The 15480-nt window shown below is 50.6% G+C and overlaps 1 protein-coding gene across 1 annotated transcript; it reads right to left on the minus strand.

The window, feature by feature from the left end:
- Positions 1-5965: 5965 nt before the first annotated feature.
- On the minus strand, positions 5966-11958 carry LOC142257428 (protein S100-A2-like). Its single transcript, XM_075329539.1, has 3 exons — positions 11850-11958; positions 9550-9687; positions 5966-6208 (listed from the first exon to the last, which is right to left on the minus strand). The coding sequence occupies exons 2-3, from the start codon at positions 9679-9681 to the stop codon at positions 6065-6067; spliced, it is 276 nt and encodes a 91-aa protein (XP_075185654.1). The 5' UTR covers positions 9682-9687; positions 11850-11958; the 3' UTR covers positions 5966-6064.
- Positions 11959-15480: the final 3522 nt, after the last annotated feature.

A 15480-nucleotide genomic window follows, 5' to 3' on the forward strand; every position in this document is an offset into this window, starting at 1 on the left:
TAGTGTAGATAGTGACCTGGGACTGGGGGAGGTAATTACTGTACAGGAGAAGATAGTGACCTGGGACTGGGGGAGGTAATTACTGTACAGGAGAAGATAGTGTAGATAGTGACCTGGGACTGGAGGAGGTAATTACTGTACAGGAGAAGATAGTGTAGATAGTGACCTGGGACTGGGGGAGGTAATTACTGTACAGGAGAAGATAGTGTAGATAGTGACCTGGGCTGGGGGAGGTAATTACTGTACAGGAGGGGAAGATAGTGTAGATACTGACCTGGGACTGGGGGAGGCAATTACTGTACAGGAGAAGATAGTGTAGATAGTGACCTGGGCTGGGGGAGGTAATTACTGTACAGGAGGGGAAAATAGTGTAGATAGTGACCTGGGACTGGGGGAGGTAATTACTGTACAGGAGAAGATAGTGTAGATAGTGACCTGGGACTGGGGGAGGCAATTACTGTACAGGAGAAGATAGTGTAGATAGTGACCTGGGACTGGGGGAGGCAATTACTGTACAGGAGAAGATAGTGTAGATAGTGACCTGGGACTGGGGGAGGTAATTACTGTACAGGAGAAGATAGTGCAAATAGTGACCTGGGCTGGGGGAGGTAATTACTGTACAGGAGAAGATAGTGTAGATAGTGACCTGGGACAGGGGAGGTCATTACTGTACAGGAGAAGATAGTGTAGATAGTGACCTGGGACTGGGGGAGGTAATTACTGTACAGGAGAAGATAGTGTAGATAGTGACCTGGGACTGGGGGAGGTAATTACTGTACAGGAGAAGATAGTGTAGATAGTGACCTGGGACTGGGGGAGGTAATTACTGTACAGGAGAAGATAGTGTAGATAGTGACCTGGGACTGGGGGAGGTAATTACTGTACAGGAGAAGATAGTGTAGATAGTGACCTGGGACTGGGGGAGGTAATTACTGTACAGGAGAAGATAGTGTAGATAGTGACCTGGGCTGGGGGAGGTAATTACTGTACAGGAGAAGATAGTGTAGATAGTGACCTGGGACTGGAGGAGGTAATTACTGTACAGGAGAAGATAGTGTAGATAGTGACCTGGGACAGGGGAGGTCATTACTGTACAGGAGAAGATAGTGTAGATAGTGACCTGGGACTGGGGGAGGTAATTACTACACAGGAGGAGAAGATAGTGTAGATAGTGACCTGGGACTGGGGGAGGTAATTACTGTACAGGAGAAGATAGTGTAAATAGTGACCTGGGACTGGGGGGAGGTAATTACTGTACAGGAGAAGATAGTGTAGATAGTGACCTGGGACTGGGGGAGGTAATTACTGCACAGGAGAAGATAGTGTAAATAGTGACCTGGGACTGGGGGGAGGTAATTACTGTACAGGAGAAGATAGTGTAGATAGTGACCTGGGACTGGGGGAGGTAATTACTGCACAGGAGAAGATAGTGTAGATAGTGACCTGAGACTGGTGGAGGTAATTACTGTACAGAAGAAGACAGTGTAGAGAGTGACCTGGGACTGGTGGAGGTAATTACTGAACAGGAGAGGATAGTGTAGATAGTGACCTGGGACTGGGGGAGGTAATTACTGTACAGGAGAAGATAGTGTAGATAGTGACCTGGGACAGGGGAGGTCATTACTGTACAGGAGAGGATAGTGTAGAGAGTGACCTGGGACTGGGGGAGGTAATTACTGAACAGGAGAGGATAGTGTAGATAGTGACCTGGGACTGGGGGAGGTAATTACTGTACAGGAGAAGATAGTGTAGATAGTGACCTGGGACTGGGGGAGGTAATTACTGTACAGGAGAAGATAGTGTAGATAGTGACCTGGGACTGGGGGGAGGTAATTACTGAACAGGAGAGGATAGTGTAGATAGTGACCTGGGACTGGGGGAGGTCATTACTGTACAGAAGAGGATAGTGTAGATAGTGACCTGGGACTGGGGGAGGTAATTACTGCACAGGAGAAGATAGTGTAGATAGTGACCTGGGATTGGGGGAGGTAATTACTGCACAGGAGAAGATAGTGTAGATAGTGACCTGGGACTGGGGGGAGGTAATTACTGCACAGGAGAAGATAGTGTAGATAGTGACCTGGGACTGGGGGAGGTAATTACTGCACAGGAGAAGATAGTGTAGATAGTGACCTGGGACTGGGGGAGGTAATTACTGCACAGGAGAAGATAGTGTAGATAGTGACCTGGGACTGGGGGAGGTAATTACTGTACAGGAGGGAAGATAGTGTAGATAGTGACCTGGGACTGGGGGAGGTAAATACTGCACAGGAGAAGATAGTGTAGATAGTGACCTGGGACTGGGGGAGGTAATTACTGTACAGGAGAAGATAGTGTAGATAGTGACCTGGGACTGGGGGAGGTAATTACTGTACAGGAGAAGATAGTGTAGATAGTGACCTGGGACTGGGGGAGGTAATTACTGTACAGGAGAAGATAGTGTAGATAGTGACCTGGGACTGGGGGAGGTAATTACTGTACAGGAGAAGGTAGTGTAGATAGTGACCTGGGACTGGGGGAGGTAATTACTGTACAGGAGAAGATAGTGTAGATAGTGACCTGGGACTGGGGGAGGTAATTACTGTACAGGAGAAGGTAGTGTAGATAGTGACCTGGGACTGGGGGAGGTAATTACTGTACAGGAGAAGATAGTGTAGATAGTGACCTGGGACTGGGGGAGGTAATTACTGAACAGGAGGGGAAGATTGTGTGTGCAGACAGTATCACATACAATAGGATTAGATACAAGGCTCAGCATACAGTATCACACAGGATTAAATACTGTCATGCTAAATACGAGGGAGAACCAAGTGAATGGCGAAAGGGAAGGGAAACCCTGCATCTAGGGACCTGGTGGATGGTGACCCCTAACCAAACTTACCACTAGCCCCTGGGGTTCCTCACCACCCTAGATAGGTTCCGCACCTATGGGCCGAGCAGGATACCTGAGCCTAGGATGACCCACTTATCTCCAGAGCAGTAATGTCACCACTCTTGAGATCCGGCGCCTCTGCAGAGCAGTGACATTACCACTCGTAAGACCTAACGCCTCTGCAGAGCAGTGACATCACCACTCGTGAGACCCGGCGCCTCTGCAGAGCAGTGACATCACCACTCGTGAGACTCGGCGCCTCTGCAGAGCAGTGACATCACCACTCGTGAGACCCGGCGCCTCTGCAGAGCAGTGACATCACCACTCGTGAGACTCGGCGCCTCTGCAGAGCAGTGACATCACCACTCGTGAGACCCGGCGCCTCTGCAGAGCAGTGACATCACCACTCGTGAGACTCGGCGCCTCTGCAGAGCAGTGAAGTGACCACTCGTGAGACCTTGTCCAAAAACGCTAGAAAAAAATGCAGCTGAAAAACACAAAAAAAAAAAACTCAGCAAAGGGCGCATTTTTCTGCTGTGGCTTTTCCTGCCAAGAGATGCCGAAATGGTACAGAAATCTCTGCAACCAAATACCAAGTGTAGAAAATATGATAATGCTCTCGGTAAGGGAGGGCGGGGCTGTTGTGATGTCCCTATAAGGGGGCGGGGCTGGGACTGATGTCATTATAAGGGGGTGGGGCTGTGCCATTTATAATGAAGTATCTGCTGCCACCTGGTGGTTGTGACAAGAATTGCCCAGCAGGTGAGTAGAGGGTAACTGGGGCATTTCTTCACTGTGTTATAATGAGGCCACAGGGGGCGCTCTAATATTGATTGTTCTCATTAGATTGTGCCTCATCTATTAGCCCAGGAGACTGAGGGGCCTCTATACATAAAGGATGGACCCCCATAACCAGACCAGTGCCCCCTGCTGGCTGTACAGGCCTTATCCATCACATCGGTCTGTTTCCTCTAGGAAGTGATCCCTTTACCTGAGCTGTGCAGATGATCGGGGCCGCCATGGCCGTCCAGCTTTATCTGGTGATCACTTGGCTCCGGCGGCTTTTCTTCCTATTACATACGTGTCCGGCTCATGGTTAAGATTAATGTAATGCAGCTGAAACACTCCCCGTCCCTCACTAAAGCCCCACCTCTCTGAATCCTGCCAATGAAATTAAGAGGCGGAGTTTCGGACCCATGGGTGAGGTTAGGAGGAGGTAGAACCGCAGAGGACAAAAAGGTAGGAGCAACTTTTGTTGACCACTGAGTCACCATTATTTTCAATATGCCTCCCTGTACAGTCAGTCGCCATGCTGTTCCAAAGAGCAACTATGTTATCTTCTGCTCCACTATTCTATCTCTACACCTGGGTCACTGTGGTAGTAACTACTGAGTCACCGTACTAACCTCTGTATCACCGTAGTAACCACCAAGTCACCATACTTACCATGAGTCACCATACTAACCACCGAGTCATCATACTAAATACAGAGTTCCTGTACTAATTACTGAGTCACCATACTAACCACCAAGTCCCCATAGTAACTACTGAGTCAGAATACTAACTTTTGTCATCATACTAACTACTGAGTAACCATACTAAGCTCTAAGTCACCGTACTAACCACTGAGTCACCGTACTAGTGTGACGCCCTGGGCAAGCCAGGGGTCACAGGTCATAACACCACCACACCCTACACCCCGGATAGGTACACCGAAGCTACACCAAAAATCCTTGTTGCCTTCCTCCAGGGGCTGATGTTCACACCAGGGGGTGGGCCTGGCGGTTGGCTCCGCCCACTGAGGAGTTCACAGCCCTGGAGGCGAGAAAACCAGTCAGTCGAGTAGAGAGTTGAGTGGAGTTGGAGAAGGAAGTGGTAGCGGAGCAAGCGAGAGCAGTAAAAGTGGAAGAGAAAATGATAGTTGAGGAAGCCTGAAGTTGGTCTGGGTGTGTGCCCCGGACTGAGACAGCAAGGTCAGCAGACGGCGGTGACCGTCTGCAGGAGAGGCTGATCGGAGGTTGCCGAAAGGACCATGGACGGGTGGTGGCCCGGCGGTACCGGAGCGGTATACGAAGAGAAGCCAGCACCATTGGCAGGGGTCTTTCGGATCCCGGCAAGGCTAGGAGTCGCCATGAATTTGCCAAATCCGTCAGTGAAGGGGACCTCCTGGGTCTCCCAACAACTAAATCCCGATTGAAGGCAACAGTCCAACCGTAGGAGAGAGACACCGCCACGGCACCAGTCTCTCAGGGCCAGCGCCTGCGGGCAAAGAGGGGCTCCTCCGGCCCATATCCAAGCTGGGGAGCGGGTTACCGGTGGGAACCCATCGCTACCAACAGTGAACTTAGGTGCAGGAAAAGCGACAGTCACCGTCAACTACCGGGGAAAAGCAACAGCAGCCGTCCGTGGGAACCGTCTTTTCAGCCGTGTGTTTTACCGAGAACTGTGTCACCGTCTCAGGCTGAGTGAGTACCACCGTGCCATGTGGCACAGCGCTGCCCCCGCGACCCTGCACCGGACCTGCCATCCCTCATCCCCCCACCTCATCACTGGGCCCCGGGACAACCACCCCCTACCCACGGAGGGGAGAACTAACAACTTTGCTGCTCCCTGTCACCGCTCCCGGGATCCCCATACAGAGCAGCGGTGGTGTCCACACAATCACCACAACCGTGGGTGGCGTCACGGACAATAAATCCCCAAAACCAATCCCCTTTCACTCACGGGCGAGGAGCGGCGCTCGAGTCCCCGGGATCCGGCCCATCGCTCGAGCCACCGAGCAGCAGAGGCAGCAGCAGCAGCCGGACCCAAGCAGTGGGAGAGGGCAGCGTCCCCTCCTCCGCCCGCGACACTAGCACACAGAGTCGAGTCACCGTACTAACCACTGAGTCACCGTACTGAGCTCTAAGTCACCATACCAAATACCGAGTCACCATACCAATCCCTGAGATCAGCATGTATGATCGGTAATACTGCTGGCTGACCTGTTTGTCTTTGTTAGATTAGTGGAGCGACTCCCCGCATTACCACTCAGCCAGCCAGCCAGCCTCCCTGTCCGTCCCTCCCTCCCTCGAAAAGGACACAGACGCCTGATAACAAATCTGGACATTTTATTGGCAGATCTCACCATGATATAAATCCCCCCTTTCCCCCGCATTCTCATAGCGCCTGCGTATACCGCAGCGCTCGTCCTCACTGACAGCAGATGCTCTCCTTCAGGGCCATGGTCAGGCAGCTCATGAAGATCATAAATTCCTTGAAGTCGACCTTCTTGTCTCCGTCCATGTCCATCTTCCCGATGATTCCCTTCAGCAACTCGTCCTTGCTCTGGTTTTGCTGTGGGAAGGCCGGTGGAGCGTCACTCAGGGTCACACATACAATGGCTTATATATACACACACATCAACCCTCAGGATTATAAAACGCTGAGGAATATGTTGGCGCTATAGAAATACAGTGTGTCCACCCATATCCTGTCCACCGCCATTAACTTGAGAACGGCGGCAGCTATAGGCATAGAAGTGGTGTCTAGGTATAGTAAAGTAGCCATGTGCTACGCAATGAAACCACCTATAGCGCCACCTGGTGGAAAACAACGGAGTTAGCATTTTTTATCTCGAAAACGGAACGAGATAGAGAAAAAAAAAGTGAATTAAAAAAAATTGTAGGGCCTCATCAATTCAATCCGAAGCGACACCTTGCATACAGAAATGCTATGATTAGAGCGTGTAACACTCACAAGGCTGCGGACGTGAAGCGATACCTCATGGAGACCTTCCTACAAGTCATTGGGTATGGAGGCTGTGTGGAGTGACCTCCGCTCTCCTGACCTGACCCCATTGGACTTCTTTCTGTGAGGTCACATCACACAGCAGGTGTATGCGACCCCTCCACCAACATTGCAGGACCTACCACCACGTATCACAGATGCTTGTGCAAACGTGTCACCTGCCATATTGCACAACGTGCAGCAAGATACAGTATGCTGTGCAGAGGCCAGATGTGCATTGCAGCAAGATACAGTATGCTGTGCAGAGGCCAGATGTGCATTGCAGCCAGATACAGTATGCTGTGCAGAGGCCAGATGTGCATTGCAGCAAGATACAGTATGCTGTGCAGAGGCCAGATGTGCATTGCAGCAAGATACAGTATGCTGTGCAGAGGCCAGATGTGCATTGCAGCAAGATACAGTATGCTGTGCAGAGGCCAGATGTGCATTACAGCAAGATACAGTATGCTGTGCAGAGGCCAGATGTGCATTACAGCCAGATACAGTATGCTGTGCAGAGGCCAGATGTGCATTGCAGCAAGATACAGTATGCTGTGCAGAGGCCAGATGTGCATTGCAGCAAGATACAGTATGCTGTGCAGAGGCCAGATGTGCATTGCAGCAAGATACAGTATGCTGTGCAGAGGCCAGATGTGCATTGCCGCAAGATACAGTATGCTGTGCAGAGGCCAGATGTGCATTGCAGCAAGATACAGTATGCTGTGCAGAGGCCAGATGTGCATTGCAGCCAGATACAGTATGCTGTGCAGAGGCCAGATGTGCATTGCAGCAAGATACAGTATGCTGTGCAGAGGCCAGATGTGCATTGCAGCAAGATACAGTATGCTGTGCAGAGGCCAGATGTGCATTGCAGCCAGATACAGTATGCTGTGCAGAGGCCAGATGTGCATTGCAGCCAGATACAGTATGCTGCGCAGAGGCCAGATGTGCATTGCAGCCAGATACAGTATGCTGCGCAGAGTGCAGATGTGCATTGCAGCCAGATACAGTATGCTGCGCAGAGTGCAGATGTGCATTGCAGCCAGATACAGTATGCTGCGCAGAGGCCAGATGTGCATTGCAGCAAGATACAGTATGCTGTGCAGAGGCCAGATGTGCATTGCAGCAAGATACAGTATGCTGTGCAGAGGCCAGATGTGCATTGCAGCCAGATACAGTATGCTGTGCAGAGGCCAGATGTGCATTGCAGCCAGATACAGTATGCTGTGCAGAGGCCAGATGTGCATTGCAGCAGGATACAGTATACTGTGCAGAGGCCAGATGTGCATTGCAGCAGGATACAGTATGCTGTGCAGAGGCCAGATGTGCATTACAGCAAGATACAGTATGCTGTGCAGAGGCCAGATGTGCATTGCAGCAAGATACAGTATGCTGTGCAGAGTCCAGATGTGCATTGCAGCAGGATACAGTATGCTGTGCAGAGGCCAGATGTGCATTGCAGCAAGATACAGTATGCTGTGCAGAGGCCAGATGTGCATTGCAGCAGGATACAGTATGCTGTGCAGAGTCCAGATGTGCATTGCAGCAGGATACAGTATGCTGTGCAGAGGCCAGATGTGCATTGCAGCAAGATACAGTATGCTGTGCAGAGGCCAGATGTGCATTGCAGCAAGATACAGTATGCTGTGCAGAGGCCAGATGTGCATTGCAGCAAGATACAGTATGCTGTGCAGAGGCCAGATGTGCATTGCAGCAAGATACAGTATGCTGTGCAGAGTGCAGATGTGCATTGCAGCAAGATACAGTATGCTGTGCAGAGGCCAGATGTGCATTGCAGCAAGATACAGTATGCTGTGCAGAGGCCAGATGTGCATTGCAGCAAGATACAGTATGCTGTGCAGAGGCCAGATGTGCATTGCAGCAAGATACAGTATGCTGTGCAGAGGCCAGATGTGCATTGCAGCCAGATACAGTATGCTGTGCAGAGGCCAGATGTGCATTGCAGCAAGATACAGTATGCTGTGCAGAGGCCAGATGTGCATTGCAGCTGACTGGGAACACTGAGCATCAAAGTTAAATGAGCGCCATATGCGTGACCAGCATTCAATATTTTTTGGGGGGTCATGGGTTTCATATCATAGCATTTCTGTATGCAAGGTGTGGATTCGTATTGATTTGATGATGCCCTACAACTTTGTAATTCACTTTTTTTTCTCTACCTCGTACTGTTTTCGAAATAAAAATGCTAACTCCGTTGTTTTTCACCAGGTGGCGATATAAGTGGTTTCATTGCGTAGCGCATGGCTACTTTACTATACCTAGACACCACTTCTATGCCTATATCTGACGCCGTTCTCAAGTGGTGGACAGGATATGGGTGGTCACACTGTATAGAAATATTAATGCTGGTAACCCGATTTTGGGACAGTGAGGGGAAGGGGGGGGCGCTCCGCCCGACTCTGGGACAGTGAGGGAAGGGAGGGGGGGGGGGGCGCTCCGCCCGACTCTGGGACAGTGAGGGAAGGGAGGGGGGGGGGGGCGCTCCGCCCGACTCTGGGACAGTGAGGGAAGGGAGGGGGGGGGGGCGCTCCGCCCGACTCTGGGACAGTGAGGGAAGGGAGGGGGGGGGGGGGGCGCTCCGCCCGACTCTGGGACAGTGAGGGAGGGGGGGGGGGGGCGCTCCGCCCGACTCTGGGACAGTGAGGGAGGGGGGGGGGGGGGGGGGCGCTCCGCCCGACTCTGGGACAGTGAGGGAGGGGGGGGGGGGGGGGGGGCGCCCGACTCTGGGACAGTGAGGGAGGGGGGACAGTGAGGGAGGGGGGGGGGGGGGGCGCTCCGCCCGACTCTGGGACAGTGAGGGAGGGGGGGGGGGCGCTCCGCCCGACTCTGGGACAGTGAGGGAGGGGGGGGGGCTCCTCCTGACTCTGGGATGTCGCAGCCATACTTACACATAGTGCGGGGAACTCTTTCTTGGCCAAGTCACAGAGCTCTGCCTGGCTGAGGGTGCTGCAGTCGCCATCGCCTTTGGCGTACTTATCAAAGGTTAGGACGATGGCGATCATCTGGTCTTGAAGAGTCATTGTGATCTGAGGAAACAGCAGAGATGGACGGTCAGCGACTACAGACAGCGGAGATGGACAGTCAGCGACTACAGACAGCGGAGATGGACAGTCAGCGACTACAGACAGCGGAGATGGACAGTCAGCGACTACAGACAGCGGAGATGGACAGTCAGCGACTACAGACAGCGGAGATGGACAGTCAGCGACTACAGACAGCGGAGATGGACGGTCAGCGACTACAGACAGCGGAGCCGGTATATAAATAGGCAGAGGATGAAGAGAGTCCAATTCTATGAAGACATCACTGTCATATGCAGAACTGCCGGATACATCGCCCCGAGGACACAGGCAGGATGCACCAGGGCAAATATCTGCCAAAGACAAACCAAAGCAGCGGCTGCTCAGGGGACATCCATCATCCATGTACTACACATATAGCGCCATCCACCAAATCACGTCACAGGCAGAGACACCCCCAAAAATAAGTGCGCACAACACATCACAGACAAGGCGAGGGAGGCATGGAATAGTATAGACGGCATACAAGAGCTGAGGAGGAGAGAGTACAGACGGGGCACACGAGCAGCGGAGGAGAGAGCGTACAGACGGGGCACACGAGCAGCGGAGGAGAGAGAGTACAGACGGGGCACACGAGCAGCGGAGGAGAGAGAGTATAGACGGTGTACAAGAGCGGAGGAGAGAGTATAGACAGTGTACAAGAGCGGAGGAGAGAGTATAGACAGTGTACAAGAGCAGAGGAGAGAGTATAGACAGTGTACAAGAGCAGAGGAGAGAGTATAGACAGTGTACAAGAGCGGAGGAGAGAGTATAGACAGTGTACAAGAGCAGAGGAGAGAGTATAGACAGTGTACAAGAGCAGAGGAGAGAGTATAGACAGTGTACAAGAGCAGAGGAGAGAGTATAGACAGTGTACAAGAGCAGAGGAGAGAGTATAGACAGCGTACAAGAGCAGAGGAGAGAGTATAGACAGCGTACAAGAGCAGAGGAGAGAGTATAGACAGCGTACAAGAGCAGAGGAGCGCGTATAGACGGCGTACAAGAGCAGAGGAGAGAGTATAGACGGTGTACAAGAGCAGAGGAGAGAGTATAGACAGTGTACAAGAGCAGAGGAGAGAGTATAGACGGTGTACAAGAGCAGAGGAGAGAGTATAGACGGTGTACAAGAGCAGAGGAGAGAGTATAGACGGTGTACAAGAGCAGAGGAGAGAGTATAGACGGTGTACAAGAGCAGAGGAGAGAGTATAGACGGTGTACAAGAGCAGAGGAGAGAGTATAGACGGTGTACAAGAGCAGAGGAGAGAGTATAGACGGTGTACAAGAGCAGAGGAGAGAGTATAGACGGTGTACAAGAGCAGAGGAGAGAGTATAGACAGTGTACAAGAGCAGAGGAGAGAGTATAGACAGTGTACAAGAGCAGAGGAGAGAGTATAGACAGTGTACAAGAGCAGAGGAGAGAGTATAGACGGTGTACAAGAGCAGAGGAGAGAGTATAGACGGTGTACAAGAGCAGAGGAGAGAGTATAGACGGTGTACAAGAGCAGAGGAGAGAGTATAGACAGTGTACAAGAGCAGAGGAGAGAGTATAGACAGTGTACAAGAGCAGAGGAGAGAGTATAGACAGTGTACAAGAGCAGAGGAGAGAGTATAGACGGTGTACAAGAGCAGAGGAGAGAGTATAGACGGTGTACAAGAGCAGAGGAGAGAGTATAGACGGTGTACAAGAGCAGAGGAGAGAGTATAGACAGTGTACAAGAGCAGAGGAGAGAGTATAGACAGTGTACAAGAGCAGAGGAGAGAGTATAGACAGTGTACAAGAGCAGAGGAGAGAGTATAGACGGTGTACAAGAGCAGAGGAGAGAGTATAGACGGTGTACAAGAGCAGAGGAGAGAGTATAGACGGTGTACAAGAGCAGAGGAGAGAGTATAGACAGTGTACAAGAGCAGAGGAGAGAGTATAGACAGTGTACAAGAGCAGAGGAGAGAGTATAGACAGTGTACAAGAGCAGAGGAGAGAGTATAGACGGCGTACAAGAGCAGAGGAGCGCGTATAGACGGCGTACAGAGGATAGATGTATAGAGGACAGGAGGGCAGTATACAGTATACAAGGACTGCAGTGCACCGCTCTGGGCTATGACTGCGGGTCAGTGAGGTGTGAGGCACTTACCAGGGGCTGAGGCAGCAGTTGTCAGAGGGAGCTGTGGATGGTGAGTCAGAGAGGAGGCATTTTCCAGTCACATATAAAGGCGGCTGTGCTCCTCCCCGACATCCCCCACATACAGGGGGGTCCTGACAGTTGGGGGGGACTCCTCCTCCCAGAGGGATGTCCTAGCACACACAGTGCTGCGCCGAACCTACCTAATTAACCCCTTCCTCACTGTGAGGTGACACACCCTGTACCGGCTGCTGGAAATTCACTGCAATCTCTGTGATGTGAAAATGGACAAAGATCTGCAGCTACATTCCTCCTTATTTCAGCTGCTTGCTGTCAGTGAATGAGAACGCGCTTCTTTTGGTGTCTGTCCCAATGTATTCAGCCCAGGTTACAGCTTCAATGTATGAATGAATTCAGAACTCCTCCATCGCTTGTAGCGGAGGCAGAATACACAAATGCCCCATCCAGCTAGAAACCAACCAGAGCGGATGATCCTGCACATCACCGGCGGTGTAAGGGTATGTGCACACGTTGCTTTTTACCTGCTTTTTTGCTGCTTTTTCTTCTGCGCTGTTTAATGCCAAAATGGATGTGTTCTTCTATTCAAGCAAAGTCTATGGGAATTTGGGTTTCTTGTTCACACTATGTTGTTCAAAATGCTGCCTTTTTGTGGCAGAACTTTGGTCAAAAACTCAGCTTTGCAGTGCAAAACCCAAATGGCAAAAACAATTGACATGTTGCTTCTTTGAAAAGCTGAGTTTTTGACCAAAGTTCTGCCACAAAAAGGCAGCATTTTGAACAACATAGTGTGAACAAGAAACCCAAATTCCCATAGACTTTGCTTGAATAGAAGAACACATCCATTTTGGCATTAAACAGCGCAGAAGAAAAAGCAGCAAAAAAGCAGGTAAAAAGCAACGTGCGCACATACCCTTACAGGCCAGACCGGGGCTAAAGTGGCCTAGGCCAGACTATACCCCTCTGGGCACGATTATACCCCTCCGTATACCCCAGCTGCTGTAGATCAGGGCCCCAGGCACCACACGGGGGCAGAGACAGTGCACAGGGCCCCAGGCAGCACACAGGGGGACATAGGCAGCACACAGGGGCCCCAGGCAGTACACAGGGGGGCAGAGACAGCACAATAGGGGAAGATAGAGAGCAAGGGGGGAAGAGACAAGGCAAAGGGGGGTAAGAGACAGCGCGCAAGAGGGGGAAGAGACAGTGCGCAAGGGGGAGGGGGAGACAGCGCACAATGGGGAGGGGGAGACAGCGCACAATGGGGAGGGGGAGACAGCGCACAATGGGGAGAAGAGACCGTGCAGAATGGGGGGAAGAGACCGTGCAGAATGGGGGGAAGAGAACACGCAAAGGGGGTGAAGAAACAGCACGCAAGGCCACTTTGTGCTGTCTCTGCCCCCCTGTGTGATGTGTTGAGCCCCTGTGCAACGTCTGGTGCCCCGTTCTTGAGTATATCACTCAATGGTTCTCATAAGCGTGAAAAATCTGATCTACAGCAGCAGGGGTATATTCTGTCCTGGAGGAGTATAATCTGTCCTAGGCCACCTTATACCCCGGGGTATAGTTTGTCCTAGGCTATAATATACCCATGGTCTATACTCCTTTAGGGCAGAATATTAGTGTGTTTTTGCTGCTGTAGTGCTGCAGTATATATAGATGCACATACACAAACCATATACCATTTCATGTGGCTTTTGTCAGATTTTGATGCGGTCTGCAGCAGATTTCCCTCTTCCACGTGACACGAAGAAATCTGCTGTGATTCTGTACAAAAAATCCACATCATTGGGATGCAGATTTTGATGCAGATTGGCTGCTGACTTTTACCCTGTGGAAAATCAGCAGCAAATCTAGTGCACGGGAATAGGAGGACTTATGGCATGTGTTGGAGGCATTACACTGAACATAGATGTTCATTGTGGCAGATGGTGCAGGCCCATCAGTGCATAGTTAATGTGTTAGGACTTGTTACGTATGGTTCTCTCTGCTCTCGATGATATGCACTTTACGTTCTCCAGTGTGAGCTCCTATTCTATCCTGATAAGGTAAATGAAGTGAACACACCTCCAACAAAAAAATATGTTTTCCAATTTTGACGACAATGGAAGACCAACTGTATGATCAGCTTCTGAGATTCTACACTGCAACACAACAAAAGCCCCCCAGTGGATCTACAATCGACCTCCAGAGACGTTCAAATGCCAAGTCCCAGTTTAGACAAACATCTAAGCCATATCGAGCAGAGAAAGGGATTATTTACTATGGAAAAGGGAGGTTCTCAGTAAAAGCCGACTAACAAATATCCTGAAGGCCTGAAACGACAACCCAAATTCTGGTGGCCATTTTGGCAGAGATAAAACATTTGCCAAAATTTCTGACTGTTGTTACTGGAAGGGAACGAAGAACGATGTTCACCAACATGTCAAAGCCTGGCAAAAATGTTTTGTCGCAAGTCCCAAAATCAGCAAAGAAGCTCCACCAGTCAGCAGTACCTGGAAAAGTATGGAGCTTAGTTGGGATTGATATGATCGATCTTCTTCAGGATACATCAAACGGCAACAAATATATAGTTGCTGTCACTGATCATTTCTCCAAGTGGACTGAAACAACAGCTGTTCCAGACAAGAGTGCCATGTCAGTAGCAAAATGTTAGTACACCATTATTTGCCGCTTAGGCTGTATGGACATTTTGATCAGCGACCAGGGAAGAGAGTTTATGAACTCGATCATTGACGACCTGATGGATCATTTTCAAACAGATCACTGCATTTCATCTGCCTACCACCCACAAATAAATGGCTAGCGGGAACATGACAGTCGAACACTCAAAGAATCTCTTAGCAAGCCTGTCAATGACCCAGGAACCAACTGGGACCAGTTCATCCCGGGTGTTTTGTTTGCCTATCACACATCTGTGCATGCCTCAACCAAGTGGATTTCATTTGAGATCATGTATGGACGGAAGGCTAAGCTTCCTATTGACCTCAATCCATCAGTAAATGACACTGTGGATGTCATGTCTCTTTCAGATGATGCCAACCCTGATGTGCTATATACACTCACAATCATTCATAACAGTATCCACCAACATCCATTCTGCTCAGGAACACCAAACCAAACGTGTTTATATCAAGAATCAACGTCGTATTCATCGCATGGGTTCAAAGATGCAACCACACTGTGTTGGACCCTACTTAGTTGTGGAATCTTTAACCAAGGAACGAGTAAAACTTAAGAACAATAAGATAGGCAAGATACTAAGCAACACCTACCATGCCAACAACCTTAAGCTTTACCAGGATGAAGAGACTTCTCTACCACCCCAGTCCCCTGATGACTGTCCCAGTGCCACACTGAGACACAAGCAAACCAAGACTTTCAACCCACTACCATGTTCAGGAAGGAAGTATGTGGCACCCTGGACAAGCCAGGTCGTCACAGAACTACACCAACACACCCCACACTCCCAGCAGGCACACCGAAGTCAAACACAAAATCCTTGTTGCCTTCCTCCAGGGGCTGATGTCCACACCAGGGGGTGGGCCAGGCAGTTGGTCCCGCCCACCGAGGAGTTCACAGTCCTGGAGGCGGGAAAAGGAGTCAGTTTAGTTTGGAGATTAGT

Source organism: Anomaloglossus baeobatrachus, chromosome 12, assembly GCF_048569485.1.
Source record: "Anomaloglossus baeobatrachus isolate aAnoBae1 chromosome 12, aAnoBae1.hap1, whole genome shotgun sequence".
In the NCBI taxonomy this organism is placed as follows: domain Eukaryota; kingdom Metazoa; phylum Chordata; class Amphibia; order Anura; family Aromobatidae; genus Anomaloglossus; species Anomaloglossus baeobatrachus.

Coding starts and splice junctions, on each gene's coding strand:
- LOC142257428 (XM_075329539.1), bottom strand. CDS start 9,681: ATGACTCTTCAAGACCAGATGATCGCCATCGTCCTAACCTTTGATAAG. Junction 6,209..9,549: donor AAGAGTTCCCCGCACTATGT/GTAAGTATGGCT, acceptor GCCTTCCCACAG/CAAAACCAGAGCAAGGACGA.